We start from the raw sequence: 27469 nt of genomic DNA on the forward strand, positions 1-27469 counted from the left end.
GTAAAGGCAGCAATTAATTTTCCTTTGGTCGCTGCACTTACTGAAGAAGCTTCACCTCCGAGGACTCTGCCCACTGGCACAGAATAGAGGCAGCCCTGCCAGAAACAAGAGTCCCTTAGTAAGATGGCGTTTTGCATACCAGGAATGTTGAGATTCAGTGCTAAGGTATTTTACTCCTCTTGAAATCCTTGACGAAAAATTAGTTGGAATAGTTTTGTAGCAATAAATCCAAGACCATCTAATGAAGGACCAACATCTTCCTTGTTTTTTGAAAAAAAGAGGACAACACAAACAACTATTACTCAATGCAATATGCAGCATGAAACAGAGTTTTAGCTTCAACCACAATTCAACAAACATTTACTGAATCACAACTATGTGTTCTGGGCTCTTAGGATGCAACAATCTTTAAGATGTAATTCTTGCTCTCAAAGAGCTCATTGCAGTGGGGAGATAGAGACCTAAATAAAGAAATTAGAGCTGCGTGATAAATACTGAGAGTGCGTATGAGGGACAGAAATGCCACAGAGGAGGAAGTGATGAACTTTGGAAGGTTCAGGAAGGCTTTCTGGAGGAAAGTGGTGCCTGCGGATTTGAAAGATAAAGAATAAGAGTTAGCCTTGCAAACAAGGAGGAGAAAGGGAGATCATTCCAGGTAGAAGGAATACTATGGGCAAAGGCATAGACAGCCAATCTGTTTGGGAAGGCAGTGAGGCCAGAGATTGATAAGACAAATTGGGAGAAAATGGTAGGGTCAAGAGCCTGAAGGTGTTAATGAAGGCTTTTTTAAAAAATTGAGATATAATTCACAGACATAAAATTTGCCCTGTTAAAGTATCCTATAAAAGTGGTTTTTAGTATATTCACAAAGGTGTACCATCACCACTATCTAATTCCAGAACATTTTCATCACCCTAAAGGAACCCTGTACTCATTAGCAGTTGCTCCCCTTTCCCCTCCTCCTGGCTTGCTTCCAGAAAACACGAAGCCACTTTATGTTTCTATGGATTTGCCTGTTCTGGACATTTCTTTTCTCTTTTTTTTTAAAGATTTTATTTTTCCTTTTTCTCCCCAAAGCCCCCCAGTACATAGTTGTGTATTTTTAGTTGTGGATCCTTCCAGTTGTGGCATGTGGGGTGCCACCACAGTGTGGCCTGATGAGCAGTGCCATGTCCACGCCCAGGATTTGAACCAGCGAAACCCTGGGCCGCCAAAGCAGAGCACAGGAACTTAACCACTCGGCCATGGGGCCGGCCTCTGGACATTTCATGTAAATGGAATCATATAATATGTGGACTTTTATATCTGGTTTCCTTCACTTAGCACAATGTTTTCAAGTTTCATCCATTTTGTGGCATGTATCATTATTTCATTTCTTTTTATGGTTGAATAATATTCCATTGTATGGATAAATCACATTTTGTTAATCAATTGATGGACATTTGGGTTGTTTTCACCTTTTGGCTATTATGAATAATGCTGCTATGAACATTTGTTTATGCCCTTTTGTGTGACACATGTTTTCAATTTTCCTAGGTATCTATCTAGGAATAGAATTTCTGTGTCTTACGATTACTCTATATTTAACTTTTTGATAAACTATTAAACTGTTTTTCAAAGTAGTTGTGCCAGTTTACACTTCTATAAGCAATCAAGAGGGGTTCCAATTTCTCCACATCCTTGTCAACACATGTTATTGTCTGTCTTTTTTATTATAGCTGTCCTAGTGGGTGTGAAGTGCTCTCTCTTTGTCATTTTGATTTGCATTTCCCTGATGATAATGGTGTCGAGCATCTTTTCATATGCTTATTGGACATTTGTAAATATTCTTTGGAGAAATGTGTATTCAAATCCTTTGTCCATTTTTCAATTGGGTTATTTGCCTATTATTGAGTTGTAAGAGTTTTTATACATCCTGAAGAGCAGACCTTATAAGATATATAATCTCCAAATATTTTCTCTCATTCTTTGTGTTGTCTTTCCACTTTCCTAATAGTGTCCTCTGAAGGACAAACATTTTTAATTTTGATAAAATCCAATTGATCTATTTTTTCTTTGGTTGCTAGTGCTATTGGTGTCATACCTAAGACCACTGCTTAATTCAAGGTCATGAAGATTTACATTTATGTTTCCTTCTAAGGCTTTATGGTTTTAGGCCATACATTTAGGTCTTTAATCCATTTTGAATTAATTTTGTATATAGTGTGAGGTAGGGATCCAACATCATTCTCTTGCTTGTGGATATCCAATTGTCCCACCACCATTTGTTGATAAGACTATTCTTTAACCCCATTGAATTATCTTGGCACTCTTGTCAGATATCAGCTGACTATAAATATATGGGTTTATTTCTTGATTCTTCATTCTCTTCTATTGATCTATCTGTTTATCCCTATGTCAGAATCACACAGTCTTAATTACTGCAGCTATGTAGTAAGTTTTGAAGTCAGGAAGTGTAAATCCTCCAACTTTGCTTTTCTTTTTCAAGGTTGTTTTGACTATTCTGGTCCCTTGAATTTCTGTACGAATTTTAGGATCACCGTATCAATTTCTACAAAGAAGCCAGCTGAGATATTGATAGGGATTGCACTCAATCTGTAGATCAATTGGAAAGTATTGTCAACTTAAGTATTAAATCTTCCTATCCATAAACATGATCTCTTTCCATTTATTTAGGTCTTCTTTAATTTCTTTCAATGATGTTTTGTATTTTTCAGTGTACAGGTCTTTTGCTTCTTTTGTTAAATTTATTCCTAAGTATTTTATTCTGTTAGTGTTATTGTAAATGGAATTGTTTCCTTGATTTCATTTTCAGATTGGTCATTCCTAGTGCATAGAAATATAATTGATTTTTGTATATTGATCTCGTATCTTGCAACCTTGCTGAACTCATTTTTTAGCTCTGTTTTTTTTGTAGTTTCTTTAGGAATATTCCAAAAGCAAGATCATGTCATATGCAAATAAAGATAGTTTTATTTCTTCATTTCTAATTTGGATGCCTTTTATTTATTTTTCTTGCATAAATGCCCCAGGTAGAATCTCTAGTACAATGTTGAACAGACGTGGTGAGAGTGAATGCCCTTGTCTTATTCCTGACCTTAGGGAGAAAGCTGTCAGTCTTTCCTTGTTAAGTATGATTTTAGCTGCAGGTTTTTCATAAATACCCTTTATTAGGTAGCAGAAGTTCTTTTGCATTCTCAGTTTGTTGAATATTTTTAACACGAAGGGGTGTTGGATTTTGTCAAATGCCTTTTCTGTGTCTATTGATATGATCATGTGGTTTTTGTTTCTTATTCTACTTATATGGTGTATCATATTGATTGATCTTCATATGTTGAACCAACCCTGCATTCCTGGGATAAAAACCACTTGGTCATGATGTATAATCCTTTTTATATATTGCTGGATTCAGTTTGCTAGCATTTCACTGAGGATTTTTACATTTAGATTCATGAGGAATATTGCTCCGTAGTCCACTTTTCTTGTAAGATCTTCATCTGATTTTGGTACCAGGGTAATGCTGGTCTCATAGACTCAGATGAGAAGTGTTTCTTCCTCTTTTTTTCAAAAGAATTTGTGAAGGACTGTAAACCTTTGCTAGAATTCACCAGTTTCTTCATACAGTGAAGGCTTCTGGTCCTGAGCTTTTATTTTTTCATTTTATTTTTTTTAAGATTTTATTTTTTTCCTTTTTCTCCCCAAAGCCCCCGGTATATAGTTGTATATTCTTAGTTGTGGGTCCTTCTAGTTGTGGCATGTGGGATGCTGCCTCAGCATGGTTTGATGAGCAGTGCCATGTCCGCGCCCAGGATTCGAACCAATGAAACACTGGGCCACCTGCAGTGGAGCGCACGAACTTAACCACTCGGTCACGGGGCCAGCCCCCCTGAGCTTTTATTTATAAGAATTTTCTTTATTATTAATTCAATCTCTTTACTTCTTATAGGTCTATTCCGATTTTCTCTTTATTCTTCTGTCCATTTTGGCAGTTTGTATCTTCCCAGGAATTTGTCCATTTCATCTAAACTATCTAATTTGTTGGCATACAATTGTACATAGCATTCCTTATAATCTGTTTTATTCCTGTAAGCTTGATAGTAGTGTTCCCTCTTTTATTCGTGATTTTAGTAATTTGATTCTTCTCTCTTTTTGTCTTTGTTAGTCCAGCTAAAGGTTTGTAAATTTATTGATGTTTTCAAAGAATCAACTTTTAGTTTCATTGATTTTCTCTATTGTTTTTCTTTTCCCTATTTCATTTATTTATACTCTAATCTTTATTGTTTCCTCCCTTTTACATGCTTTGAGTTTAGTTTGCCCTTCTTTTTCTAGTCTTAAGATGGAAGGTTATGTTATTGATTTGGTATCTTTCTTCTTCTTCTTTTTTTTTTGGTATCTTTCTTCTTTTTTAATATAGGTTTTTATAGCTATAAATTGCCCTCTAATCATTACTTTCACTGTATCTCAAAAGATTTGGTATGTTGTGATTTCATTTTCATTATTCTCAAAGTCTTTTCTTTTCTTTTTCTTTTTCTTTTTTTTTGAGGAAGATTAGCCCTGAGCTAACTCCTGCCTATCCTCCTCTTTTTGCTGAAGAAGACTGGCCCGGAGCTAACATCTGAGCCCCTCTTCCTCCACTTTATATGTGGGACGCCTACCACAGCATGTCTTGCCAAGCGGTGCCATGTCTGCACCTGGGATCCGAACTGGCAAACCCCAGGCCGCCAAAGCGGAACATGTGCACTTAACTGCTGCACCACCAGGCCGGCTCCTCAAAGTCTTTTCTAATTTCTCCTGTGATTTTCTTTGACTTATTGGTTATTCGGAAATGTGTTGTTTAATTTCCACATATTTGTGAATTCCCCATGTTTCCTTTTGTTAGTTGATTTCAATTTCATTCCACAGTGGTCCAAGAAGACATCTTTATCAACTTTAATCTTTTAAAATTTGTTTTATGTTTAAATTTGTTTTGAACTTGTTTTATAGCCTACATATTGTCTATCCTGCAGATAGACGTGAGAAGAATGTATATTGTGCTGTTGTTGGGTAGAGTGTTTTACGGATGTCTATTAGGTCCAGTTGATTTATAGTGTTGTGCAAGTCTTCTGTTTCCTGGTTATTTTCTGTCTAGTTGTTCTATCCATTATTGAAAGTGTCATATTGAAGTCTCCAGCAATTATCGTCGTCTATTTCTTCCTTCATTTCTGATAGTTTTTGTTTGTTTGTTTTTGACACTTAAGTCTCTGCTCAGTTAGCTTAGGTTAGGTAATAATTAGACAGAGATTTCCTTAAATGCTGGGAACCCAATAAGTCTCCCAGTCTTTGCAGAGGGGCTCTTTGTACATATTGGGGCATGCCTCCAATATCCAGCTGGGCAATTGACAACTCTGCCTTAGCCCTCACTTCCTGCTTGCACACAGCTTCAAGGTTAGGTTGCACAGAGGTGAGAACTTAGGGCTTTCTCAGGTCTTTCCTGAGCATGCACAGGGTCCTGGGCATGTATGTGGCCTTATGCATGCACATGGCCTCCTAGTTTCCCAGGAATATGTTGGAGCTTTTCAAAGTTCCTATGGGCATCTCATTTCCCAGCTTTTCCTTTTAATCTTTTTGGTTATCCTGTTGTTTGCCAGCTGTTAGCCACTGCCTCAGTCACGAAATTAAGCAATTGCCTCTACGTATCTTCAACAAAAGTCCCCAGGGAAAAGGCTTTTCATACTGGGTGAGCTACAAATCAAGTCAAATAATGACTGCTTTGCAACTGGAATTTTCCAGGTAACTACCAAACAGGTCAAATTATGAAGTTCCCTGAAAATAAGTCTTTGGAGGTGCTCTAGTCCTGTTTTTCCCCCTCCAGTGGCTGACAGTATGCTGGTTTTCACTGTGATTGTGAGGTGTTGATTTTCAAGGCTACCACAGAGCTTGGGGAAGTGGGTATTGGAAACAGGGCAAATTAAGCTCACTGTTCTTAGTGAGATTCAAGATTCAACTGTTTTTCTTGAATAAACACTCCCTGAATTGTCACAAGTCTTTGATTAGCTTCCAGACTTCTGAAAAAGTTGATTCTGACAATTTTTGCCAGTTTTCCCATTGCTTTTATGGAGGAGATAATTTTGGAGATCCTTATGCCACCATTTTCACTGATGTTACTCCAATGAGATCTTAATGGGGAAAAAGAGTGAGTGGGTTTTTTTTTTCTTTTTCTTGCAGGAAAAGATTCACCCTGAGCTAACATCTGTTGCTAATTTTCCTCTCTTTTTTTTGCCCCCTTCCCAAAGCCCCAGTGCATGGCTGTATATCCTAGTTGTAAGTCCTTCTAGTTCTTCTACGTGAGCTGCTGCCGCACCATGGCAACTGACAGAAGGGTGGTGTGGTTCTGCTATCGGGAAATGAACCCAGGCCTCCGAATTGGTGAGAGTGCTGAACTTTAACCACTAGGCCATCAGGACTGGCTCAAGTGTGAGTGTTTTGAAAAAGTAGTGCTGAAATTATATACTCTCAGAGGTGGAACGGTTTTGAGTAATGGCAAAGTCTAGGGTAAGATCATGGGGATGGACAGCTGGAGTGCAGTGTAGGTGAATGTCATTGCTGTGGCATAGGGGGGCAAGCAACGGATTTTGAGGCCAGGCTGATGAGAAGGTACTGTGGTCTGAAGGTGTATGCCTCTCCTCCCCAATTCATATGTTGAAATCCTAACCCCCAAGGTGATGGTATTAGGAGGTGAGGCCTTTGGGAGGTGATTAGGTCATAAAGGTGGCATACTCATGAATGGGATTAGTGTCCCTATAAAACAGGCCCCAGAGAGCTCTCTAGACCCTTCTAGTATGTGTCATTACAGTGAAAAGACAGCCATCTAGGAAGCAGGCCTTCACCAGACACTGAATCTACTGGCACCTTGGTCTTGGACTTCCCAGCCTTGGAACTGTGAGAAATAAACTTCTTTGGTTTATAAGCCACTCAGTTTATGGTATTTTGTTATAGCAACCTGAATGGACTAAGACAGAGGGTGTACACGTGGATTTTGAAATCTTACAGGATGATGATATTATTTGGGGCAGAAGAACACTGACCAGGTGCTTAAGTCCCCCGTGACTGTCGAGGAGTTACCTGAGACTGATGGATGGTAGCACTTGTTAGTGTTTAAAATTTGAGAAATAAAAATTATTGCATGCATAGCCAATATGATAAAGCAAAGGTACAGATATTCTGAAGGTAGAAGATGACCAAGAAATTTTAAATGAGAATTATGATAGGTATATTGAAATTAAACCAAGATTAAAAAGGAGAGCTATTGTCAACATAATATGGTCTACTGGTAGGAACATTTCTTAATGCCAACAAGTTATTTTCACTCATTTTTTCATGCATCATGAAGTGAAGGAAAAAACTGCAGCCCTTGATAGTTGCATCTTCTCATGGAGTTGCCCTCTCTTTTCATTTTTCAAGGGCGTCCCCTTTCTCTGAACTTTATTTTACCTGGTTTTCTCTTTAGCTTTATCTTATAGTACAGCCCACAAGACTTTGTCACTGGAGATGACCCACCATGAGAACCTGCCTATCTTTAGACCAAGGTTAGTCAAAGCCTTAAGAATTCCAGGGAGCCCCACACCACCTTTGTCTTTGGAAAGTCACTGCTTTCTCCAGGGTCTGAGGGCACTGATTCAGACAGCTTTGGTCTTGCACACAGAATCATGAATATTCATTATGGAAAGTCCTTTTAATTGATCTTTTCACTATCTATAATAGCTAAACTATAGAGGTCTACAACACTGATGTGCAAAAGCATTGTATACTGAAATGTGCTAAGTGGGCCATTACCAGGTTACATCTAAATACAAGTCAAGCCCTCAAAATTTGTGGCTGGAGAACACACTCAACATAATTGCTTACAGCCACCATCACTCTGGACAATGAAAAGCACTTCAAGTTCAGCTCTCATGGCTGTGAAAGGGAGACTCAGGGGACATGGGGTAAATTCAGCAGCCTTTTCTCTAATTTTCTAACCACATGTTTATGCCAGACTTAGAAGTGAACAGCATGAGGAAAATGAAGCAGGGAGACTGCCTCCCCATCAAGCTGCTGTAATTCCTTCTCCTGTTGGTCGTTGTTAACCTCCTGGAAAGAGTGTTCTATAGCTGCTGTCTAGTCCTCATTCCCATGCAGTCTTCAACAAGCAGCAGCCTGGCTTCCCCCTCTACCTCTCTAAAAAGGTCAACAATGATGGATGCGTTCCTGTCAAGAATGATGTCAGTTTTCATCACTCTCTACCTGTTTGAGTGTCGAGTGAATGAATTGATCTTCATTCCCCAAAACTTCTCCTTCTAGCACCTTCTGGGATAACTTTTCTTCCTATTTTTCCTCCTACCACTCTGACTCCCTCTTGCTCCCCTGGGTCCTCTTCTTCTACTGGCCTCTTGCCATTTTCCAGGAGTCCATTCTAGGTTTCATATTTTCTCCGTCTCCACCTTCTCTCCCTTGGTGATTTTTAGCAACTTCCACCTAATATTATTACCTATAATGACCTGAACTATATCTCTAATCTCCACCTGTGAGCTCCACATCTTGAGCTCTAACCGCCTGCTGGACACTGACACGGACACCAAATTTACCAAATATTTCCAACTCACCATGCCTCAGACTGTACAGACTGTTTTCCCAAATCCTACTCCTCTCCTTGTCTTCTTTAGTCCCCACATCATCCAGCCTGGAAATGCTGAGGCATTAACTATTCCCTTTCTCTCTCTGTCTCTGTATATTCAATCCATTACATTTCTGACAAAATCATTCTTATACATCTCTCCTTTCCACCCCCACTGCCTTCCTAGTTATTCTCTGACTATAGGCACCCCTCTCCTTCCTAATCCACACTGCTAACAGAATTCCCTCTAATAAACAAGTCTGATCAGTGTCAGGCTTTAGAGATTTCCCACAGCTAGGGTGACTGGATGGCCCTGTTAGCCTGGAACAGTGCAGTTTCACGTTGGGTGTTCCATTATTTTATCTGGTTAGCACGCCATTTTACTCTCAAAAGTGACCCATTTGGATGATGAACTACATGGTCATCCTACCAGGCAAACAAGATAAAAGCCAAACTCTTTTATCTCATTTACAATCTGGCCCCAAGCTAACTTTCTAGCTCCATCTTCTTCCACTCTGGCCACCTGCCATTCTCTAAACATACCAAGCTGTTTCCCGTCTCCTTGTCGCTGTTCATGCTGTTCTCTCTTCCTGAACACCTTTCCTCCCATTTTCCCCTTGTCAGCTCCTCCTTAACCTTCACTGTCCAGTCAAAATAGCGCCTCTTCTGTGAGACATCATATCTTGTCTGCCTCCATCCCCACCTGTCAGAGCTACCACCCCCCATCCCCCAGGCCCCTGCCTGTGATGTTGTAGCAATTTGTTCAAACCTCTGGTATGGGTTCTACTTTGAATCTGCGACAACACCTGGCACACTGCAGGTCTTCAAAGTGTTTTGAAAGAGAGGCTTTAAAGAAGCGTAAAGCCAGGAGTGTATTCTCTGGCTCTGATTAGAATTAAGAGCTTTTATCCTCCATGTGGGACTTGCTTGAGAAAATCCAACATGTCAGAGCCAAGTCTATTTCTTCTTCATCTGTAAAGTAATAAGGAGAATAATTGCTGCTGCCAAAACCTACCCATGTGAACTCAATAGGGTAATAAAAACAAGTCCTGCTGTTGAAGCGTAACATGTTGAAATAAAGAGAGAGATGAGCCTCCCATCTCCTGTCATCTGTCCCCACAGGCTGGGGCCTATGGAGGGGATGGGGGTGGGGAGAGGATCCTGAGATCTGGCAGATGGTTAAATAGAAAATGTACCTATGGGAGGTCACAATGATTCATCCCAATACAAATGAAACTAATCTGAAGAATAACCATTTATCGACCATGTTCACAGGTCAAATACTGTGCTAATAATTTTATATACCATTTCTTTACATAAAGCCAATCTTGTAAGATGAATATTACAATTTCCTATTTTACATTTGAGGGAATTGAAGCTCAGAGAGGTTAAGTAACTTACCAAGGGCACAAAGCTAATAAGTGGAGTTGGGATATATAATCACACCATAATACTAATAATGCACCTGTATGCACCAGGGTTTTTATGAAGTATGCTGCTTGGTCCTCACAACAACTTTATAAGTTAAGATACTGTTATAGCTCCATTATCAGATGGGAAAACCTTCAAGTAACTAGTCCAAGGTCACATAGCTAGTAAGAAACTGTGGCAGGCAGTTTACTCCAGAAGCCACATGCCTGGTCACTACCTTCGCTGTTGTCCAGCTCTGTTGATTTTGCTATTTTGGCTCATTTTATATGGCCAGTGTCCATAAGATACTTTTCCCTTGCTCCTCAAAGCATAGTCTGCAGACCAGGAACATCACTATCACCTGGAAGTATGCTAGAAAGGATCTTGAGCCCAACTCCAGACTAGGGAATAAGAATCTGCATTGTAACAAGATCTCCAGGTCCTGATCTAAACCAGTGGGTCTCAACCTTGTCAGTACATTGAACTCCTCTGGGGAGCTTTAAAGAATCCTGATGCCTGGGCTCCACTGACAGTAATTCTGCTTTAATTGTCTGGGCGTGGTCTGGGTATTGGGCTTTTAAAAAGTTTCCTAGGGGATTCTGATATGACGCCAGGTCTGAGAACCACTCCTTAAGCAAATACAGCTGTTGGTTCCTTCCTTCCTTCCTTCACTCATTTCTCTTATGTGCAACTGACGTCACTGAAGTACAGGCACAGCCTACTGGGGGGATGGACAAACAATTAAAATACAGTAGAATAACTATTATGAAAATCATTATCCCAAGGGCCAGGGGAGATCCAGAGGAAGGCCTGATGTCCAACTCTGCAGGGAGGAATCAAGGTAGATTGATTATGTGAGACTAATTGGGGCGCTTGCATTTGTTGAGGGGGATGGTGAGTTGGTCTGGGTGAAGGGAGAGTTCTGCATATACTAAGAAAGTGAGAGTCACAGAATTTTAAACTATAACAGATTATAGAGATCATTTAATGAATCCAAAAGTTTTCTAACCTTTTGGACTATAGCCCACGTTAGGAGAAACATTTTATGTCTCAGCCCAGAATACATATAAAGATTCAAGAAACAATATTTGCCTTCACTACATGTGATACACTTTGATATTTTCTAGTCTTTCAATACTCTTCTCTTTCATTAAAAAAAATACTGGTCATGCTTAACTGAATTGGTTTTCTGCCCTGCTAATGGATCACAACCTATAGTTTGAAAGACCTGACTTAATCCCTCCAATGTTTCCTTGAGGAAACAATGACCCAGAATATCTAAATGACTCAGCCTGGAAGAGTAAAGAAAAATGTGTCCAGATTTCAGGATTGGTGTTGGAAATAAAGAAAGCCTTCTATATTGTATTGGTTCTTGGATATTTCAGGAGGACTTGCCTTCTCTGGAAGCCCTATCCATTTTCTGGGAGGCTAAGGCACAGAATTAATAAATGAGGTGTCCAGGTCCTTTTTAGCCCCACTGAAACATCCTGGATGTATTAATACTACTGGGCAGGAATTCTCAGGTTGGCTAGGTTTGGGGAGGGAGTCAATGACACCTGGGAGCGGGGAGAGGGCCCTATTAAAACCCCCTGGGAACTTTGTCTAGCATACATCACTCCCAGCCATTCTGATGTGTACCCTGCCCCTTCAATCCAAAATTCCAGCTGACAATAAGCCTACTGAGGCTCTGGTTGATGGGGGTGTATCATATCACTCTAGCTTGCTGGGGCAGGCAGGAAAAACAAAGGTGAGAGCCACTGATCTCTTGAGCAATTGTTCCCTACCTTTTAGGTTTCACAAGCCAATAAAAATTCAAAATGAGTTTAGGAATCAATATCAGGGAGCTGGTTTTTCATTGTGTCAAATAAGGAAGTAAAAAAACCCCTCAAATAAACAAAAAAGCCAATCTCCCCAAACTACTGCCATCTACAACTATTGTAAGAATAGAAAGGACACAATCTTAAACTAAAGGAAAGTCTTGTAAATTGAATACATTCAGCTTTAATAAATTTTAAAGAAATTTTAAATTATGGTAAATATGCACAACATAAAATTTATCATCTTATTTTTAAGTGTACAGTTCAGTGGGTTAATTACATTCAATTGTTGCGCAACGAATCTCCAGAACTCTTCATCTTGCAAAACCGAAACTCTGTACCCATTAACAGCTCTTCATTTCCCCCTTCCCCCAGCCCCTGCCAACCACCGTTCTACTTTCTGTTTCTAGGAATTTGACCACTCATTTAAATGGAATCATACAGTATTTGTCTTTTTTGTGACCGACTTCTTTCACTTACCATGATGTCCTCAAGTTTCAACCATGTTGTAGCATGGTCAGAATTTTCTTTCTTTTTAAGTCTGAATAATATTCCATTAGCCAGCCCTGGTGGTCTAGTGGTTAAGATTCTGTGCTCTCATCGCCTTGGCCTGGGGCTCATTTCCTGGTCAGGGAACCACATCACCTGTCTGTTGGTTGTCACATTGTGGTGACTGAGTATGGGTGTGATGCTGAAAGCTATGCCACCAGTATTTTGAATACCAGCAGGGTCACCCATGGTGGACAGGTTTCAGCGGAGCTTCCAGACTAAGACAGACTAGGAAGAAGGACCTGGCCACCCACTTCGGAAAAACTGGCCATGAAAACCCTCTGAACAGCAGTGGAGTACTGTCTGATACAGCACCAGAAGGTGAGAAGATGGCGCAAAAAGACCAGGCAGTGTTCCACTGCTGTACACAGGGTTGGTAGGAGTTGGAATTGACTCAATGGCACTAACCACAACAATATTCCATTGTATATATATACCACATGTTAATCCATTCATCTGTGGATGGACACAGGTTGCTCCCACCTTTTGGTTATTGTAAATAATGCTGCTATGAACGTGGGCATACAAATACATGTTAGAGTCCCTGCTTTCAATTCTTTTGGGTATATACTCAGAGGTGGGATTGTTGGATCATATGGTAATTGTATGCTTAATTTTTTGAGGAACCATTGTACTGTTTGAAGACATTTAGCTTTTTATAGAGAAAAAAGCAGTTACTGCATTGTTCTAATTTTTCTTATTTCACTATGAACACTTCACCACAGATCAGCTGTTGGTCTGGAGATCAGTGCCTAGAATTACGGCTCCAACAGATATAAACTTCTTCCTGAGGCTATTCACTCTTTGATGAGGAAATCTTGATTCTTTATATCTTGTCTGACAAGAAAGACAATTATTTAAATCATAAAATATCCATTAAGTAGTTTGGAAAATTATACAATAGCCGTTAGCTTGATTACACTAAATATGAAAAACAAGACAGTTTCTATTACTCAATCTATCAAGCCATCACCATTTCAAATGTAGGTCAGGATCATCTTAATATCGGACACTGAAGGTAACAGATACTTGTTTTTCCCCTGCATGATGGCTGAGGAGGACTGGAGGAGATGGCCTGGCTTTCCAAAACTCTTGTTTCTCTGAAGTCTGCATGTATCAAGCTAAGTAAATTTTCTGCATGGTGGGGCTTTAAGACGTTTGTTTAAGTTGTACATTTTCAGTTCGTTGTGAGCTCCAGAAGAAACTCTTGCTACTGAAATTCACGAGCTTTTATCAAGTAACTTCCATTCAGTAGAAAAAGTCCTGCTGTATTAAAATGAAATCCTATTTGCAGCTCTCATTCTCCTCATTAATATTGGTTTTGACAGTATTTTTACTTCTTTACCCAATCATTGGTGGGGGGCGGGCATGAAGAAATGTAGCTAAATTTATTGGTAGTATGTCATGTGTTAAAAGCTATACTGGAGAAACCAGATAGACGTAAATCTGAATGTTAATTGATATGTTACATTTTACTGAAGAAATTCAAAATCTCTTCTAATTCCTCCCTGGAATTTCAATGAGTCAAAATTTCAATGCATTACAAGTTCTAAAAACTAAAAAATCATCATTCCCAAATCTATGAATCTGCTATTTGCATAAGTCATGTCTGAAATTCCTCCCTATTCATCTTTTCCTTTTTTGCTTGCTTCACAGAAGGAACTGAAATTCTGGAAATGTTTTTACCTCTCTCATATTTCTGAGAGTCAAAACTGAATCAGAGGTGCCTCACGGAGTGGCTTTTTCCCCCTTTTTGCCCTTTGTCTGCTAACTCTGTGTGCTTTCAGTGTAGCACATTTTATTTTTCCATCTGTGTGATTTTCTTGGAACCTGGTATTTATACATCTTAAAAGAAAATGTTCTAAATGTATAAAAAAAACACATTTCATTATAAAATCTGATAAAGTTATTTCATAATGTTTAGGTCTGTTTGTTTCGATGAGAAGGTTGTAAGGGTATTTTTGGCATCAGAGTTCTAGAATTTAATATTTGTCCAGCTACACTAAATCTGCACATTTTGCCTATGAGAATATGGAAATATATCTGTATCCAATCATTTGATTACACCTGTATAATCTTCTTTCATTCCCACTGTTACTGATAGGGATCAGCCTCTCTCTCTTTTTTTAAATCGTGGTAAAATATACATAACATGAAATTTACCATTTTAGGCATTTTTAAGTGTATAGCTCAGTGGCATTAAGTACAGTCACATTGTCATGCATCATTTTTTACCTGGGTTACTGTAACACCCTTCAAAATCCAGTCTTGCTTCTAATTTTGCCCCCTTTATGGAAAGAAGTAGAAATCTCATCTCTGTTGACTTATTTTCACCATGTGCATAGGGGAAAAATGGAAAGGGCATTCTTTGCCATCTCTTCTGTGCTTTAGGCTTCATGGTTGATGAAAATCGAATTTGGATAAAGTTTAGGGACAAAGAAGGGCCTGTCTCTGCTGCACTTGTTCCATCCCTGATGCAGGTCATTCCTTGCTCAGGACATCACAGCCAAAGCATTGTTCTGTGAACCTAGAAAACATAAATGCTCTTAAAAACTCATTTGGCAGTAAAGTGTCTGGCCACCAGAGCCACAAAAAAGGCTTTTAGGAGTAAAATCTTCAGCTTTGAAGTGTGTAGAAATGATAATTTCAAAAAATTAAGAGGCAAAACTCTTAGATGGCTAAACTTTGCACGGGTGCACACAAGCATAAAGGAGCCTGACCTGCCTTGGCCCCACCCAGGGCGGCTGAAGTCACCTGGTCTGCACTGAGTCCTGAGCCCTCTGGTGGAGGGGGCGGGGGGGGGGGGGGGGGGGGAGGTGTGTCAAAAATGAGGAGCCCATTGATGCAAACCGTGTCAGGTTTCCAGCCTTTGGCAGTGCAGTTTTGTATCACTAGATGTCAGTGTGAACTTTCCCGACAGTACCTTCTATCCTTTGCAGGAGATGTATCAGACATCACTCAGGGTCCTTCCTCAAGTCCTGGCACACACCGGCCATTTTCAGAACCATAATTTCACCAAATATATTATCTACTTAGATATTTTGACTTTTCAGAGTTCTTTTAAAACAAAGAAACCCTGAACCAAAGCCTGCTCTTTTTAATGCTGTGACCTTCTAACCTCCATGCTGGCATTTGGAAGTCTGCCTAAAAGGCTGTTTTGAGGCAGGTAATGGAAGTCCCAGCTGTGTTCCACTTAGGGTCTTTTAAAAGCAGCGAGCCCCCTCAGATACTGGTAGCGCCCCGCTTCAGGAAACCATGGTGTCCTGTGCTACCAGGGCTCAAGAGTGGGGCAGGAAGCCAAAAAAAATATACGTATGATTAGCCAAATAAGGATTTCATGGTCATGTTTACTAGATTTTTTTTCTTTTGAGGCAGCTTGTAATCAGGGGGCTTCTGAAATCTTAAAGAACAGTCATGATATTAGTTTCCTCTTGCTGCTGTAACAAATGACCACAAACTTAGTTACTTAAAACACAAATTTCTTATCTTGCAGTTCTAGAGGTCAGAAATCCAAAATGGGTCCCAGTGCACTAAAATCAAGATGTCTGCAGGGCCGAGTCCTCTTGGAGGCTCTCGAGGAAGATCCATTTCCTTTGCCTTTTCCAGTTTCCAGAAGCCATCAGCATTCCATGGCTCAGGGTCCCCTTCGGTCTCCAAAGCCAACAATGGCCGATTGAGTCCTTCTCGCACTGCATCACTCTGCCTCGCCTCTCCTCCTCCCTCTTTCACTGGTAATTACACTGGGCCCACTCAGATAACCCAGGACAATCTCCCAGCCTCAAGATCCTTAATTTGTTTACACTACAAAGCTCCTCTTGCCATGTAAGGTACCATATTCACAGGTCCCAGGATGAGGGCATGGACATCTTTAGGTGGGCATTTTTCTGCCAATGCAGTCATTATTTTAAAAATAATACATGATGTAATTTTTGAGGTGATGAACTTTCTAATAGCATAATGCAGTGTTACAGAAAATTGCTATCTGTACTGTAGACTGTGTTGGAAAATAACAAGGCCTAAATTTCCTTCACTCGTGGAATGTTAACAACGAAGAAAAATAAATTTGCCACACCTAGCATTAATATTTGGTCCCCCTCCAACCTGACTATGCATAGCACTAACTCTGCCGCCCCTTGTGACTCCCCATTTTCAGGATGTCTGTCCTAGGAATAGCACTGAGTTGGTGCAGGGTGAACACACACAGAGATCAGGAGACATGGTTCCAGCACTGAGAAGCATTGTGCAAAACGAAATCCATTGCTCTAGGTAACAGGACTAGGGTAAACCTGTTTATACTCCCATGCAAATTCAACATAGGATTGGATGCCTAAAGCCCACAGAACTTAACCCCATGCCTTGCCACAATTTAAAGGCTGTTTTTTTCTGCCTTATAAAGCCGAATCCATCTCCCCACTTCTCAAACTTGATCTTTCCCCCATATTTCCTACCCAGCGCTACCGGGAACCAGAAAGTATACCTGTCATCCTTGAGTGTTCCTTCTCAGTCATGCACAACATCCAATAGGTCTCCAAGACCCGTGGAGGCTACTCTCTGAATAGCTTTGGAACCTGCCCTACATTAGCCTCCTAACTAGCCTTCTACTTCACTGTGCTTTCTTCCCTCCTATCAATAAATTCTCCAAAATACTGCCTGAGTTATCCTTCTAAACTGTAAACACAGTCATGCTACTTCCCTGTTTATGAAAGTGGTTCCCTTTTGCCTTCTGGATTGATTCCAACTTAGTCCAGCACAACGAGCCACTTAGACTCTGCCTTAACCTACTTTTCTAGTCTATTCGCTCACCTCATCGCCTCCTACTCTTCATTCCAGTTATAATGAACTGCTTGCAGTTCTTCAGATGCTCAAAATTCTCCCTTGTTTCATGCTCCTTCACCCTGGAATGCCTGCGGCTGCTTAAGCCAACTCTCTCTCTCAAGACTCAGCTCAGTATCACTTTTGGGAATGCATCCTTGTCCTTCACCCAACCCCCACCCCTGCACTCAGCTCCAGCATGCATTTACCACATTGCAATCTATTCATCTCATTATTTATAGCTATGTCTCTGTCCCCTGACTATGAGCTATAAGGTGTTTGAAAGCAGGGACCCTGTTTGGTTTAACTTTGCACGCCCAGGGCTATGCACAGAGCCTGGCACATTACAAACACTCAGTCACTTTTTGTTTAAAGAATGAAGACATCTCCAGAGCAGGTCCCAAGGTATCCTGACGTTTCCATGACCAGGGATGACCCAGTTCAGGGCTATGTTCTACAATCTACCTGGTTTAGACTTGTATCCCTAGAGTGCAGCCAGAGCCCAGCTAGCTTCTGGGAAATAGAGGGTGGGGCCAGATGAACAGTAGCTCTTCTTGCTCTGTTTTCTTTCTTGTTGCCAGGGAAAGATAGTCCTGCAGTCCTGAGCTTACCACTTCCAACCTGGCCTAACCTGGGGGAATACATCAATCGGTAGCAACTCAAAGGGAATTGGCCACCCAAGGTATGGACTGCCCCGGGTGAAAAGTGTAGAAGAGGGCACATTTAACACACACAAACTTAATGTGGTACTGCCAGTCCAAGTCAGGAGACATCCAGGACATGGATGATCACTGCTGCCCCTTATGATCCACAGCGGTTGTTATTGTCTTCTGTGTGCAGATTGTCTTGGAGCTCTAGAAGCAGGCACTGTAGGGAGTTAAAAATAAAACAGAAGCAGAGTTCCCGTATTTGGGAGGCTTATGCAATGTAGGCCTAAAATAAGGGGCTTGCCTTTACTGGGGCTTTCGGCTACCGCTGGGGGAGGAGGTGGTAAGGGAAAATGTCTTATAATACTTTTTAATCATTCATGTATAACCATAGTGATTTAAACAAGTGACAGGAAGCAGGGAGGAGAGTGCATATGCATTGGAGGAGGGACCACATGCATTATGTAGCAGAGAGCTATTTTTTCTCCAAGCTGTTCTTCCTTCTGCAGGCTGGGAAAATCCCCTCGGTACTGACCCCATGACACAGCTTTCCGCTAAATTTTATGTTTTTTCAAGAGTATGCCCCTCTTAAAGATCCGAGATTCTTTTCAAAACATTATGTATGGAATCTGAGAGATTTCTTCATAATGGAGAAAAAGCATCATGGGTGTTTTGTATTAAGGGTTTTAAAATAAGGGCTTTTAAAGATTTTTAAAAACATAGTTTGTAATCCAAAGTGAATTAGTTGAGAATAGAGTATAATATAAATGTTTAAGCTCTTATTAATACTCCATACCATTTTGATAAGCAAGAATTAGTATTTTTATTAGCAGGTACTGACATTGTGTCTCAAGCTGTTTTTGGAGGAAAAAACTGATTCCAGAATCTCTGTTTGACGTAGCTTAGGGGTCTGGTCACCGACTGATTAGCATGAAATGCTTTTGCAACACATTTAATCTTATCCAGGACCCCAAAGACTCCTTAGTGAAAGTGTAATTTACCTACCCGGTAGAATTAAGAGATAGTGGGGGAAAAAAAAGCTTTAAATACTAGAGATTTCAAATAGCTAGTCCCTGGTCTCTTAATGACAATTTCTTTTCAAAATTTCATATATATATATATATATATATATATATATATATATATGCATATGTGCATATGCATATCCTTCCATCCATCCCATGGTAGAAAGATGTAGATTGGTCATCATATGTCATATTGTCATCAAGATTAGAGTAGTGATATACATACTTATTAGTAAATTATTACTAAATATTTATTACCAATAAATCCTTAAGTGTCAATAATGCATTAAAATTACACGAAGTGGTAAAATCAATTCCAGTGAGTCTTAGTATATATTAAACTGCACAATATCACAACCTGCTAGAAGTAATATGCAAATTATAACAACTTGCTAGGGACAATAACATGGAGGTTAAAATTTATGTACCTATTAACAAATTTCAAAGTATTTTCAAATAGAGACTCAGTCTTTTGAGACTCACAACTGCTCTATGAGACTGGCATATGATCATCCGCATTTTACAGAGGAAACGGGTTTAGCCGGGTTAAGTGGCTTTACTAAATCCCGCAGCCAGTGCTAGACAGAGCCAGGGCCTTACCCTGGCCTGAGCTCCCCCACTTCACGGTGTGTGCTTATAATCCTGTCATTATTGGCTTCATCCTTTAGAAGACAGGGCTGATTCATTAAAGAATGAATGAGAGTAAGGGGAAGGGGGAATTTGGCTTACTCACGACAGAAATATAAAAGCGTGTTAAAGACGTTATACAAACGATTGATGTTCTCTGAAAAATTATCCAACAATGTGATTCCTAAATATTCCTCTAAACTAACTTTAGTTTTAGAATTTAAGATATAAGTTTCTAATCACCACTAAGATACTTACCGTTTTCTGTAGGATGTATTAAGATAAATTTTAACGTTTAGATGGTCCATTTATTTCTTTAAAAAATGAAATATAAGAATAGGAAAAGATCGGGGCTGGCCCCGTGGCCGAGTGGTTAAGTTCGCGCGCTCCGCTGCAGGTGGCCCAGTGTTTCGTTAGTTCGAATCCTGGGCGCGGACATGGCCCTGCTCATCAGACCACGCTGAGGCAGCGTCCCACATGCCACAACTAGAAGAACCCACAACGAAGAATACACAACTATGTACTGGGGGGCTTTGGGGAGAAAAAGGAAAAAATAAAATCTTTAAAAAAAAAAGAATAGGAAAAGATCTATTTAAAGATAGGCAATTATACATATAGTCCTATAGTTTGGTAAAGAGACTGGGTAGTGTATAACACTTACTAAAAAAAAGAAGAAAAAGGCAAAACCATGGCCATCTTTTAAATACTATAATGAAAGGAAAAGTGGGATGACAGAGACTTTAGCAAAAAGTGTATGGCTGGTGCTGGCTGCAGACGAGCGCTGTTGAGAGGTTGTGGGCCCAACTGAGAGGACTAATGGGTGGGACAGCTCTTCTGCTCTGTGCAAATCTGCTGTTCTACATGTCAAAGGTCTGATCCAGCATAGCTTTAAAGGGGGGCGGGGGGGGGGGGGGGGGGCCAGGGGGAAAAGAGAAGCACAGAAAACAATAAGGACCAAAGGGAAGAGACTCACCCCAACTGAAATTCAAACTAGAAAACAGCAAACTGATTAGTCAGGTATATTTTTATTGGTAAGCCCACAACCAGCTTATCAGCTCTGTGTGGGTTTCTGGCCATCAATTTTGTCCATGTGAAGTGCTTTACGAATTCAAACTAATTTTGAATGCCAAAAGTCATTGGTTAAAATATCACCATTTAGTGAGGAGGAAGAAAATAGAGCATATGAAAAACCTCCAAATATTATGAATTTTAAAGAGCTGGGGCTCCGGTTCTTTAAAAGTCACTGAGGCATTTAAACACTGATTCTGATTATGTAAAGGAGAGCGTCATTTAGACCAGGGCTTCTCCAAGTGTGGCCTGAGGTCTTGCGGCATCAGCATCACTGGGCTGCTTGTTAGAATGCAAATTCTCAAGGCTCAACCATGATCCATGAAATGAAAATCATTGAGGGTGGAGCCCGGCAGCTGGTTTTAAGAAGGTCTCCAGATGATTCTTTTTGCACTGAAGTTTGCAAAACACTGATTAACACTATCATGTGTCAAACTGCAGATTACAACCCATTAGTGGGTTGTAAAACCAGTTCAGTAGGCAGTGACCAGCATTTTACAAAGGTGAAATGGAATAAGATAGAAAATGGAGCGCATCCCATGTAGCATGGGCATCATCTCAAACAACTGGTTTCAGGTCTATATATGTGTGTACACCCATGTGTACCTGTTTAAATGAAGCAGCACTTTTAATTTTTGAAGAACTGGTAGAGTACAATAAAGAAACTACAAGTTTTAAATTAAGTCAAAACTGGTTGACAATAAAACACACTGACAGCTTAATGTGGAATCCTATTTGGAGAGAAGTTGAGGAGAGAGGGAAGAGGGCCTAGGAAAGAACATAGCAGGCCAAAGTTTTATAACTCCAGAATCCTCCTGGGGAAAGAAACAAAAAGTCCCACCCAGGGAGGAAATGGAAGGGGCATCTACCACAGGGGAGATGTCAAGGAGGCTAAGTACAAGATGAGGTCATGTGTAACCTTCAAGAAATGATCATTTAAGTAGGAAATTCATTCACTCATTTATTCATTCACAGATAATTTATTGTACCATCACAGGTGCCAGGCACTGTTAGATGCTGGGGGTACAGATGTGAGGCCTATCATGCACTGCATTGTTTAGTGACAAGCAAGAAGATCAATAATAATAATAGCACGATCAGTGCTGTGAAGGAAGTATTAACACAGCAGTGAGTGAGAATACTGAAGTCAGCCTGTGACAATGAGGTGACGGGACATCCATATGGAGAGGGTATTAAATGAAAATGATGAGAACATCTTAACATGGTATTCTACTTAAAACTCATCAGTGATTCTCTAGATCAGTGGTTCTCAAATGTCAGCATGCATCAGAAGCCGTTAGAGGGCTTGCTCAAGCACTTTTTGGTTTAGTAGGCGTGGGGTGGGGGTCTGAAAATCTGCCGTTCTGATAAGTTTCCAGGCAACGCGGATATTGTTGACCTGGGAATCATATTTTTGAAGATCACTGATCTAAATGACTGAATTAAGAGTTGTGCTAGATGGTGTTTCTAGAAGAACAATTTAAAACAGATAGAATTTAGATGATTCACGTGCACACACAAGAATTAATTTTTCTTTACTACATTATGATGGCTTAGTAACAATAGCTGTCACTAGAAAATTTTCATATAACAATTTTTGTTGTAAAAAGTTTTACTAAGATTTAATATTCAGTTTAGATATTTGACAGTCAGACAACTGTTCCTGTGTGTGGCAAAGGCTTGCTAAAATGACTTCCTTTTCTCTCTGTGCGCACACATAAAACCACATTTCCTGACCCTTTTGCAGTTAGGTTGGACCATGTGACTGATTCTGCCAACACGGAAAGTGGGCAAAACAACTCTTACAGGCTTGGCCAAGACTTCTTTCACTATCTGCCCTTTTTCTTTGGCCAGCCAGGTACACAGGATTTAGTGGAGGACTCTGTGAGGGGTCTGAGGGCCATTAGATAAGAGTCTCTGAGTCACCACTTGGGGAAGACACCCCCAGAGTTGCCACTGAAGAGGGGAACCATTTGGGGAGAGATGAGACGGTGTACCAGGTGAATCTGCAGTGTGCTTTCGCTGCATTAAGGCGCTGAGGTGTAGAGGTTTGTTTCCACTGCCTAGCTTAGCCTGCCCTAACGCTGTGCCTGGCACTGAGGAATACAAAACATTCATCTGTGAGCTGAATGAATGATCATTACAACTTCAATTTTTATTTTCTTATGTCTAACATTCAGCCTGTAATTGGCCTTCTCACCAATTATTTAACAAATACTTACCTAGAGGCTACTGTGTGCCAAGCATTGCAATGGTGAGCAAAAACCACATGCTTTCCATGCCCTCATGGAGCTTACAGTCTTGTGAGGAATGGATCTATATCAAACAATCACTCAAGGAAATGTAAAATTCCAACTGTTGTGAGTGATGTGAATGCTGGAAACCTGGCATTAAAAGGGGATTTTTTTTCCCAGTTAGGAATAAATGTTGAGCACTTTCAAGGTGTAATTGCCATTTGGGTAAAAATGATTTAAAAATATAACTAAGTTTGAATGTGATAAAGCAAAATATAACTAAATCTGTATACAACTAAGAGTCACGGGTTTTATTGTTAAATCTTTCCACTTCATAGTTTCAACTAGGGATTTGCTCCAAATTATAAACTTCTAAAATGCATGTATAAGAATTTAATGATGAGTGTGAAACTATCATTTGTTAGCTCCTAAGACACTTGCAAATATCTTTTTACTCCTTTTTTTTAAATTGTAGTGTTTGTTACTTTTCTCTATTAGCAATAAGTTCTTACTGTATTGGTAACAAATTCCTGCTGAACCAGAGTTTTACACTGAAGGCCTCCTTCAATAAAAGTTAAACCAGATCAAATCATTAAATACCTTCTTGAATTAGAACTTGTCATTCTGGTAACCCCCTTGGCCTTTCAAACTTTGCTTACCAAGCAAATGCTGGTTTCAGCAAGCTCATACATGGGATGAAACTATTTTAGATTTGCAGTGAGCAGCTTTGTGTTTCCGCTCCCAGATACACAAATATATATCCTATATATATTTTTGATATATTATGATATATATACATACACACAATGCATATACATATCAACATCTATACATATATTCATCACTTCTGTTTAAAAACTTAATTCTCATAATTGAAAGAGTGATGAAAATCATTACATAAATGACTCATTCCACATATGGAAAAAAGACAAAGATTTTATTTCTGTAGTTTGTACAAAAAACACCAGTTGCTATTATGTTCACACAGAAGGCACTTTAGGTATTTTCAAATGGTTGAGTCAGAACAGGCGTCCACTGGATATCCAGACCACGCTCTGCCAGCGAGATATACCACAGTCATGAATGGACTGAGGAGGATTTTATTAAATTCCATTTGAGAGAAATTATAGGATTTTAAAGCTGCAGATGTCCTAGAGATGTAATACAAATGTCACAGGTAAGGAAGCTAAAGTCCAAAACGGTAAAAGAATTTGTTCACTACACGTAATTTAGTCTTGGTCCCAGACCTAGACTCCAGGTCTCCTAAACCGGGTGCAGCTTTCTCTGCACCACAGTTTTTGCCCAACAACTGAAGGTCTGGCTGGATTATCTCTGGTTCTTCCAACACTATGCTGCCTCCATGGTCAGAGAGTTTTATGGGATAGGTCTAATTCAAATCTGTCTTCTGCCTTCTTGGTTATTTCTCTTGTGTTCGCCGTTCTCAGTTCTCAGTCTTTTATCATCAGCACTGCTAACCTTCTGGTTTATTTAAAAGACACACTGAGTAACACCAACGAGGAGGTTAACACCCGCCCAATCTGAATGGCTGGGACACGGGACCCAGCCACGCCCAGCCCCAGCCGGGAAAAGGTGAAGGGGCAACACGGTCTTCTCCAGCGTCCGACCACACGTGCCACGTGCTGGAGGAGCGGCTGCCGTCCCTCCAATCCGCTTAGGCCCCGAGGTGGAGGAGGGGGCGCGCCCCGGATAGGGGCGGGGCCAGCCACCTGTCCATCACCGAGTCCGCGGGTGGCAGCACCTACCACACCGCGGTACCTTGGCGAGGCGGGGCCGGGGCGGGAGGGCCGCGGCCGGGGGAGGCGGGGCCAGGCTAGCGGGAGCCAATCCGCTGGGCGGCGGGAGGGGGCGAGGGCGGGGTCATCGCGCGCGACCCAAACACACGGGCCGGGGCGCACCCTGGAGCCGCGCCGCTCCTCGGCCTTCCGGTGCGAGGGCCGGCAGCCTCCTCTCCTCCAGACCCCCCCCCCACCTTCGCGGCCCAGACCCCCGCCCCCCCACCACACCGCGGCCCCTCCTCCGCGGGGGAGTGCGCGGCGACGGTTGCCGGGAAGCGCGCGCCGCCCCTCCCTCCCCTTCTCCGTCCTCCGCTCACGCGCCACCCGTTTCTCCTCTTTCTCCGTTAATAACAGCTGGGTGGCTGCGGGAGGAGGGAAGGTGGCCCCGGCGGCGCTTGGGCGGGCGCCTCCCACTCACCCGCGAGCCGCCGTGGGAGCAGGAGGATGGCGGCGGTAGCAGCGGCCGCCCGGGAGGAGGCGGTGCCGAGAGCCGGGGCGCAGAGCGCGGCGGTGGCGGCAGAGAGCGGCAGCGGCCCGTCGCGGCGCACCAGAACCGAAACCAGCGGCCGCCGCGCAGCCACCTGAGCCGCCCCTCCCGCCAGAGCCAGCGAGCGGCGCCCGCCGGCGCCGGCACCTCCTTCCTCCCCGCCTCGCCTCGCCTCCCGCGCCCCCCGTCAGGCCGCCGACCTCGCCGCCGTCGCCCCCGAGAAGGAGAGCGCGCCGGGCGCCGACCGCCCCTCGGGGCGCCGGTTGGCGGCCCTGGACGTGCGGGCGGCTCTCTGGGCCGGCCGCGGCGCCTCGGCCCTGCCCTCTCGCTCCCGCGCTCGCTCCCGCCCTCTCGGCGCTCCGGGAGCTGCGCGCGGGCCCGGCCCGGGGCAGGGCAGACATGGGCGCCAAGCAGAGCGGCCCGGCCGCGGCTAACGGCCGCACTCGCGCGTACTCGGGCTCGGATTTACCTTCCAGCAGCAGCGGAGGGGCCAATGGGACCGCGGGCGGCGGCGGCGGCGGCGGGGCCCGGGCCGCGGCCGCGGGGAGGTTTCCGGCTCAGGTGCCCGGCGCGCACCAGCCCAGCGCCTCGGGCGGCGCCGCGGCGGCCTCGGCGGCCCCGCGCAGCCGCTCCCTCGGCGGGGCCGGGGGGAGCGTGGCGTCGGGGGCCCGCGGCGCGCAGTCCTCCTTCAGCATCCCCAACAGCAGCAGCGGCCCGTACGGCTCGCAGGACTCGGTCCACAGCAGCCCCGAGGACGGCGGCGGCGGCAGGGACCGGCCGGCGGGCGGGGGCCCCGGCGGGCCGCGCCTGGTGATCGGCTCCTTACCAGCTCACCTCTCGCCGCACATGTTTGGAGGTATGGCCCCCTCCCTCCCCGCTCCCCGGGTCCCTACCTCCCGCGGGCGGCACGTGGGCCACGGCCGCGCCGGCTTTCCCCCTTCTCTGCTGCAGCCCGAGCGCCGGGGGCTGCCGCGCGGCCCACCCAGCCGCCCCTCCGGGGAGGAAAATTGCCGCTTAACCCCGGCGGCGCCGCTCCCGCCTAGACCCTGGTGTTTGATTTTTTAAAAGCACGGTGTGCACCCTCACCCCATAGCGGCTCCCCAGTAGAGAAAGTCTTTATTTTCCCCAGGAAGGGAATGGAGTAAATATATTGTTTTAAAACAAGCCGACGCAACAGCCCTCGTGCTTGTGGCTTTTGGTATCAGGAAGTCAGGAGAAGACCCATTGCTGAAATGTCGTTCTATCTGGAGACTCGAGTGGTGAGCCGTTTTTAAAGGCCAGAAGTCAGAGGGTCTCAGTGAACGTAGGAGTATTTGAAAAAGGAGGCGCTTGTCTCCTTTGGACTGACTGTTAATATGAAACTGTAGTTCCGAAGTCTGTGTAATAGTCCCACCTACCACAGATACTTTAATTGGACGAATGTGTTAATGAATAGTGTATTTTTAAGCCCAGTAAACTGCAACTTTAGATAATGGTTAATGTGAGTCCTGCTTCATTTGGAGAGAGCGCCTAAAAAGTTGAAAACAGTTTCTTAAGGAGAGAAACTAATAATTATCACAACCCTGCCTGCAAGATGCAGCAAAAGCCCAGGCACTTTTGAAAAGCAGTGTTGGCCAGAGTTCAGGAGAAGTCACTTGTGAAAAATGGAAATTTTTAATGGCAAAATGATGTGCTTTTATGTAGAAACGGGAGGGAGGTGCACTTGGTTTGAGGAAAATGAACTCAACCTCTTCGACTGTGTCTTATGGTGATAATCTTTACCTCAAAACAGTTAATAGTCGATAAATCAAGACACCTCTCCCTTTCCAGTTCTTGCAAAGAAACAGAAGTTAAATATAGTTAGAGATGTTGACTATAGAAGATAAACATTCCTATGTCATTGCATTATGTATCGTGATGTTACGTACATTTACAGTTGAGCACAGATGAACAGTGAAAACACCATCCCCTCCATTTTTGTGCCCCTTTCACTCGTATGTTTCTAAATGTGAAAAATTTCTGTAGGAAGTTGGTAAAGTGGGATGTTCAATAATGTAATTTATCTGTTCTGACGTTTTGTACTATCCGCATTCACGTTAGCATAAATTAAAAATGGGAATGTCATATTTAGTTGTTTCCATCTTTTTAATACTGCCTTGCCCATTCAATATAGAACAACTCCTTAATTACCTTACTTTAATTACTTGTTATAATTTTGCTGCATAAATAAAAATATTGATATTTCTTAAAATTGGGCCATTTGAGAAAAAAATCTTGTTTTGGGGAAAAAGAACTAGTGCTGTTCTTACTGTGGTTTGATCATATTAACACAGTTGAAGGTGTTGTAGCCACCACATTGAGGAGTAACCAAAGACAGTTTCTTGAG

General features: G+C 42.4%; 1 protein-coding gene and 1 long non-coding RNA gene across 2 annotated transcripts in view; one reads left to right on the forward strand and one right to left on the reverse strand.

The window, feature by feature from the left end:
* The window catches only part of LOC124243960 (uncharacterized), a 38733-nt gene extending 13048 nt beyond the window's left edge, over positions 1 to 25685 (reverse strand). The window contains exon 1 of the long non-coding RNA XR_006889819.1: positions 25574 to 25685. This is a non-coding gene — a long non-coding RNA (uncharacterized LOC124243960). The remainder of the gene's footprint in view (positions 1 to 25573) is intronic.
* The window catches only part of ZNRF2 (zinc and ring finger 2), an 87027-nt gene continuing 84920 nt past the window's right edge, over positions 25363 to 27469 (forward strand). Inside the window, exon 1 of the mRNA XM_046670095.1 lies at positions 25363 to 25960. Coding sequence (XP_046526051.1) covers positions 25504 to 25960 — 457 coding nt within the window. The 5' untranslated portion in view covers positions 25363 to 25503. The remainder of the gene's footprint in view (positions 25961 to 27469) is intronic.

This window comes from Equus quagga, chromosome 8 (assembly GCF_021613505.1).
Source record: "Equus quagga isolate Etosha38 chromosome 8, UCLA_HA_Equagga_1.0, whole genome shotgun sequence".
Lineage (NCBI taxonomy): Eukaryota > Metazoa > Chordata > Mammalia > Perissodactyla > Equidae > Equus > Equus quagga.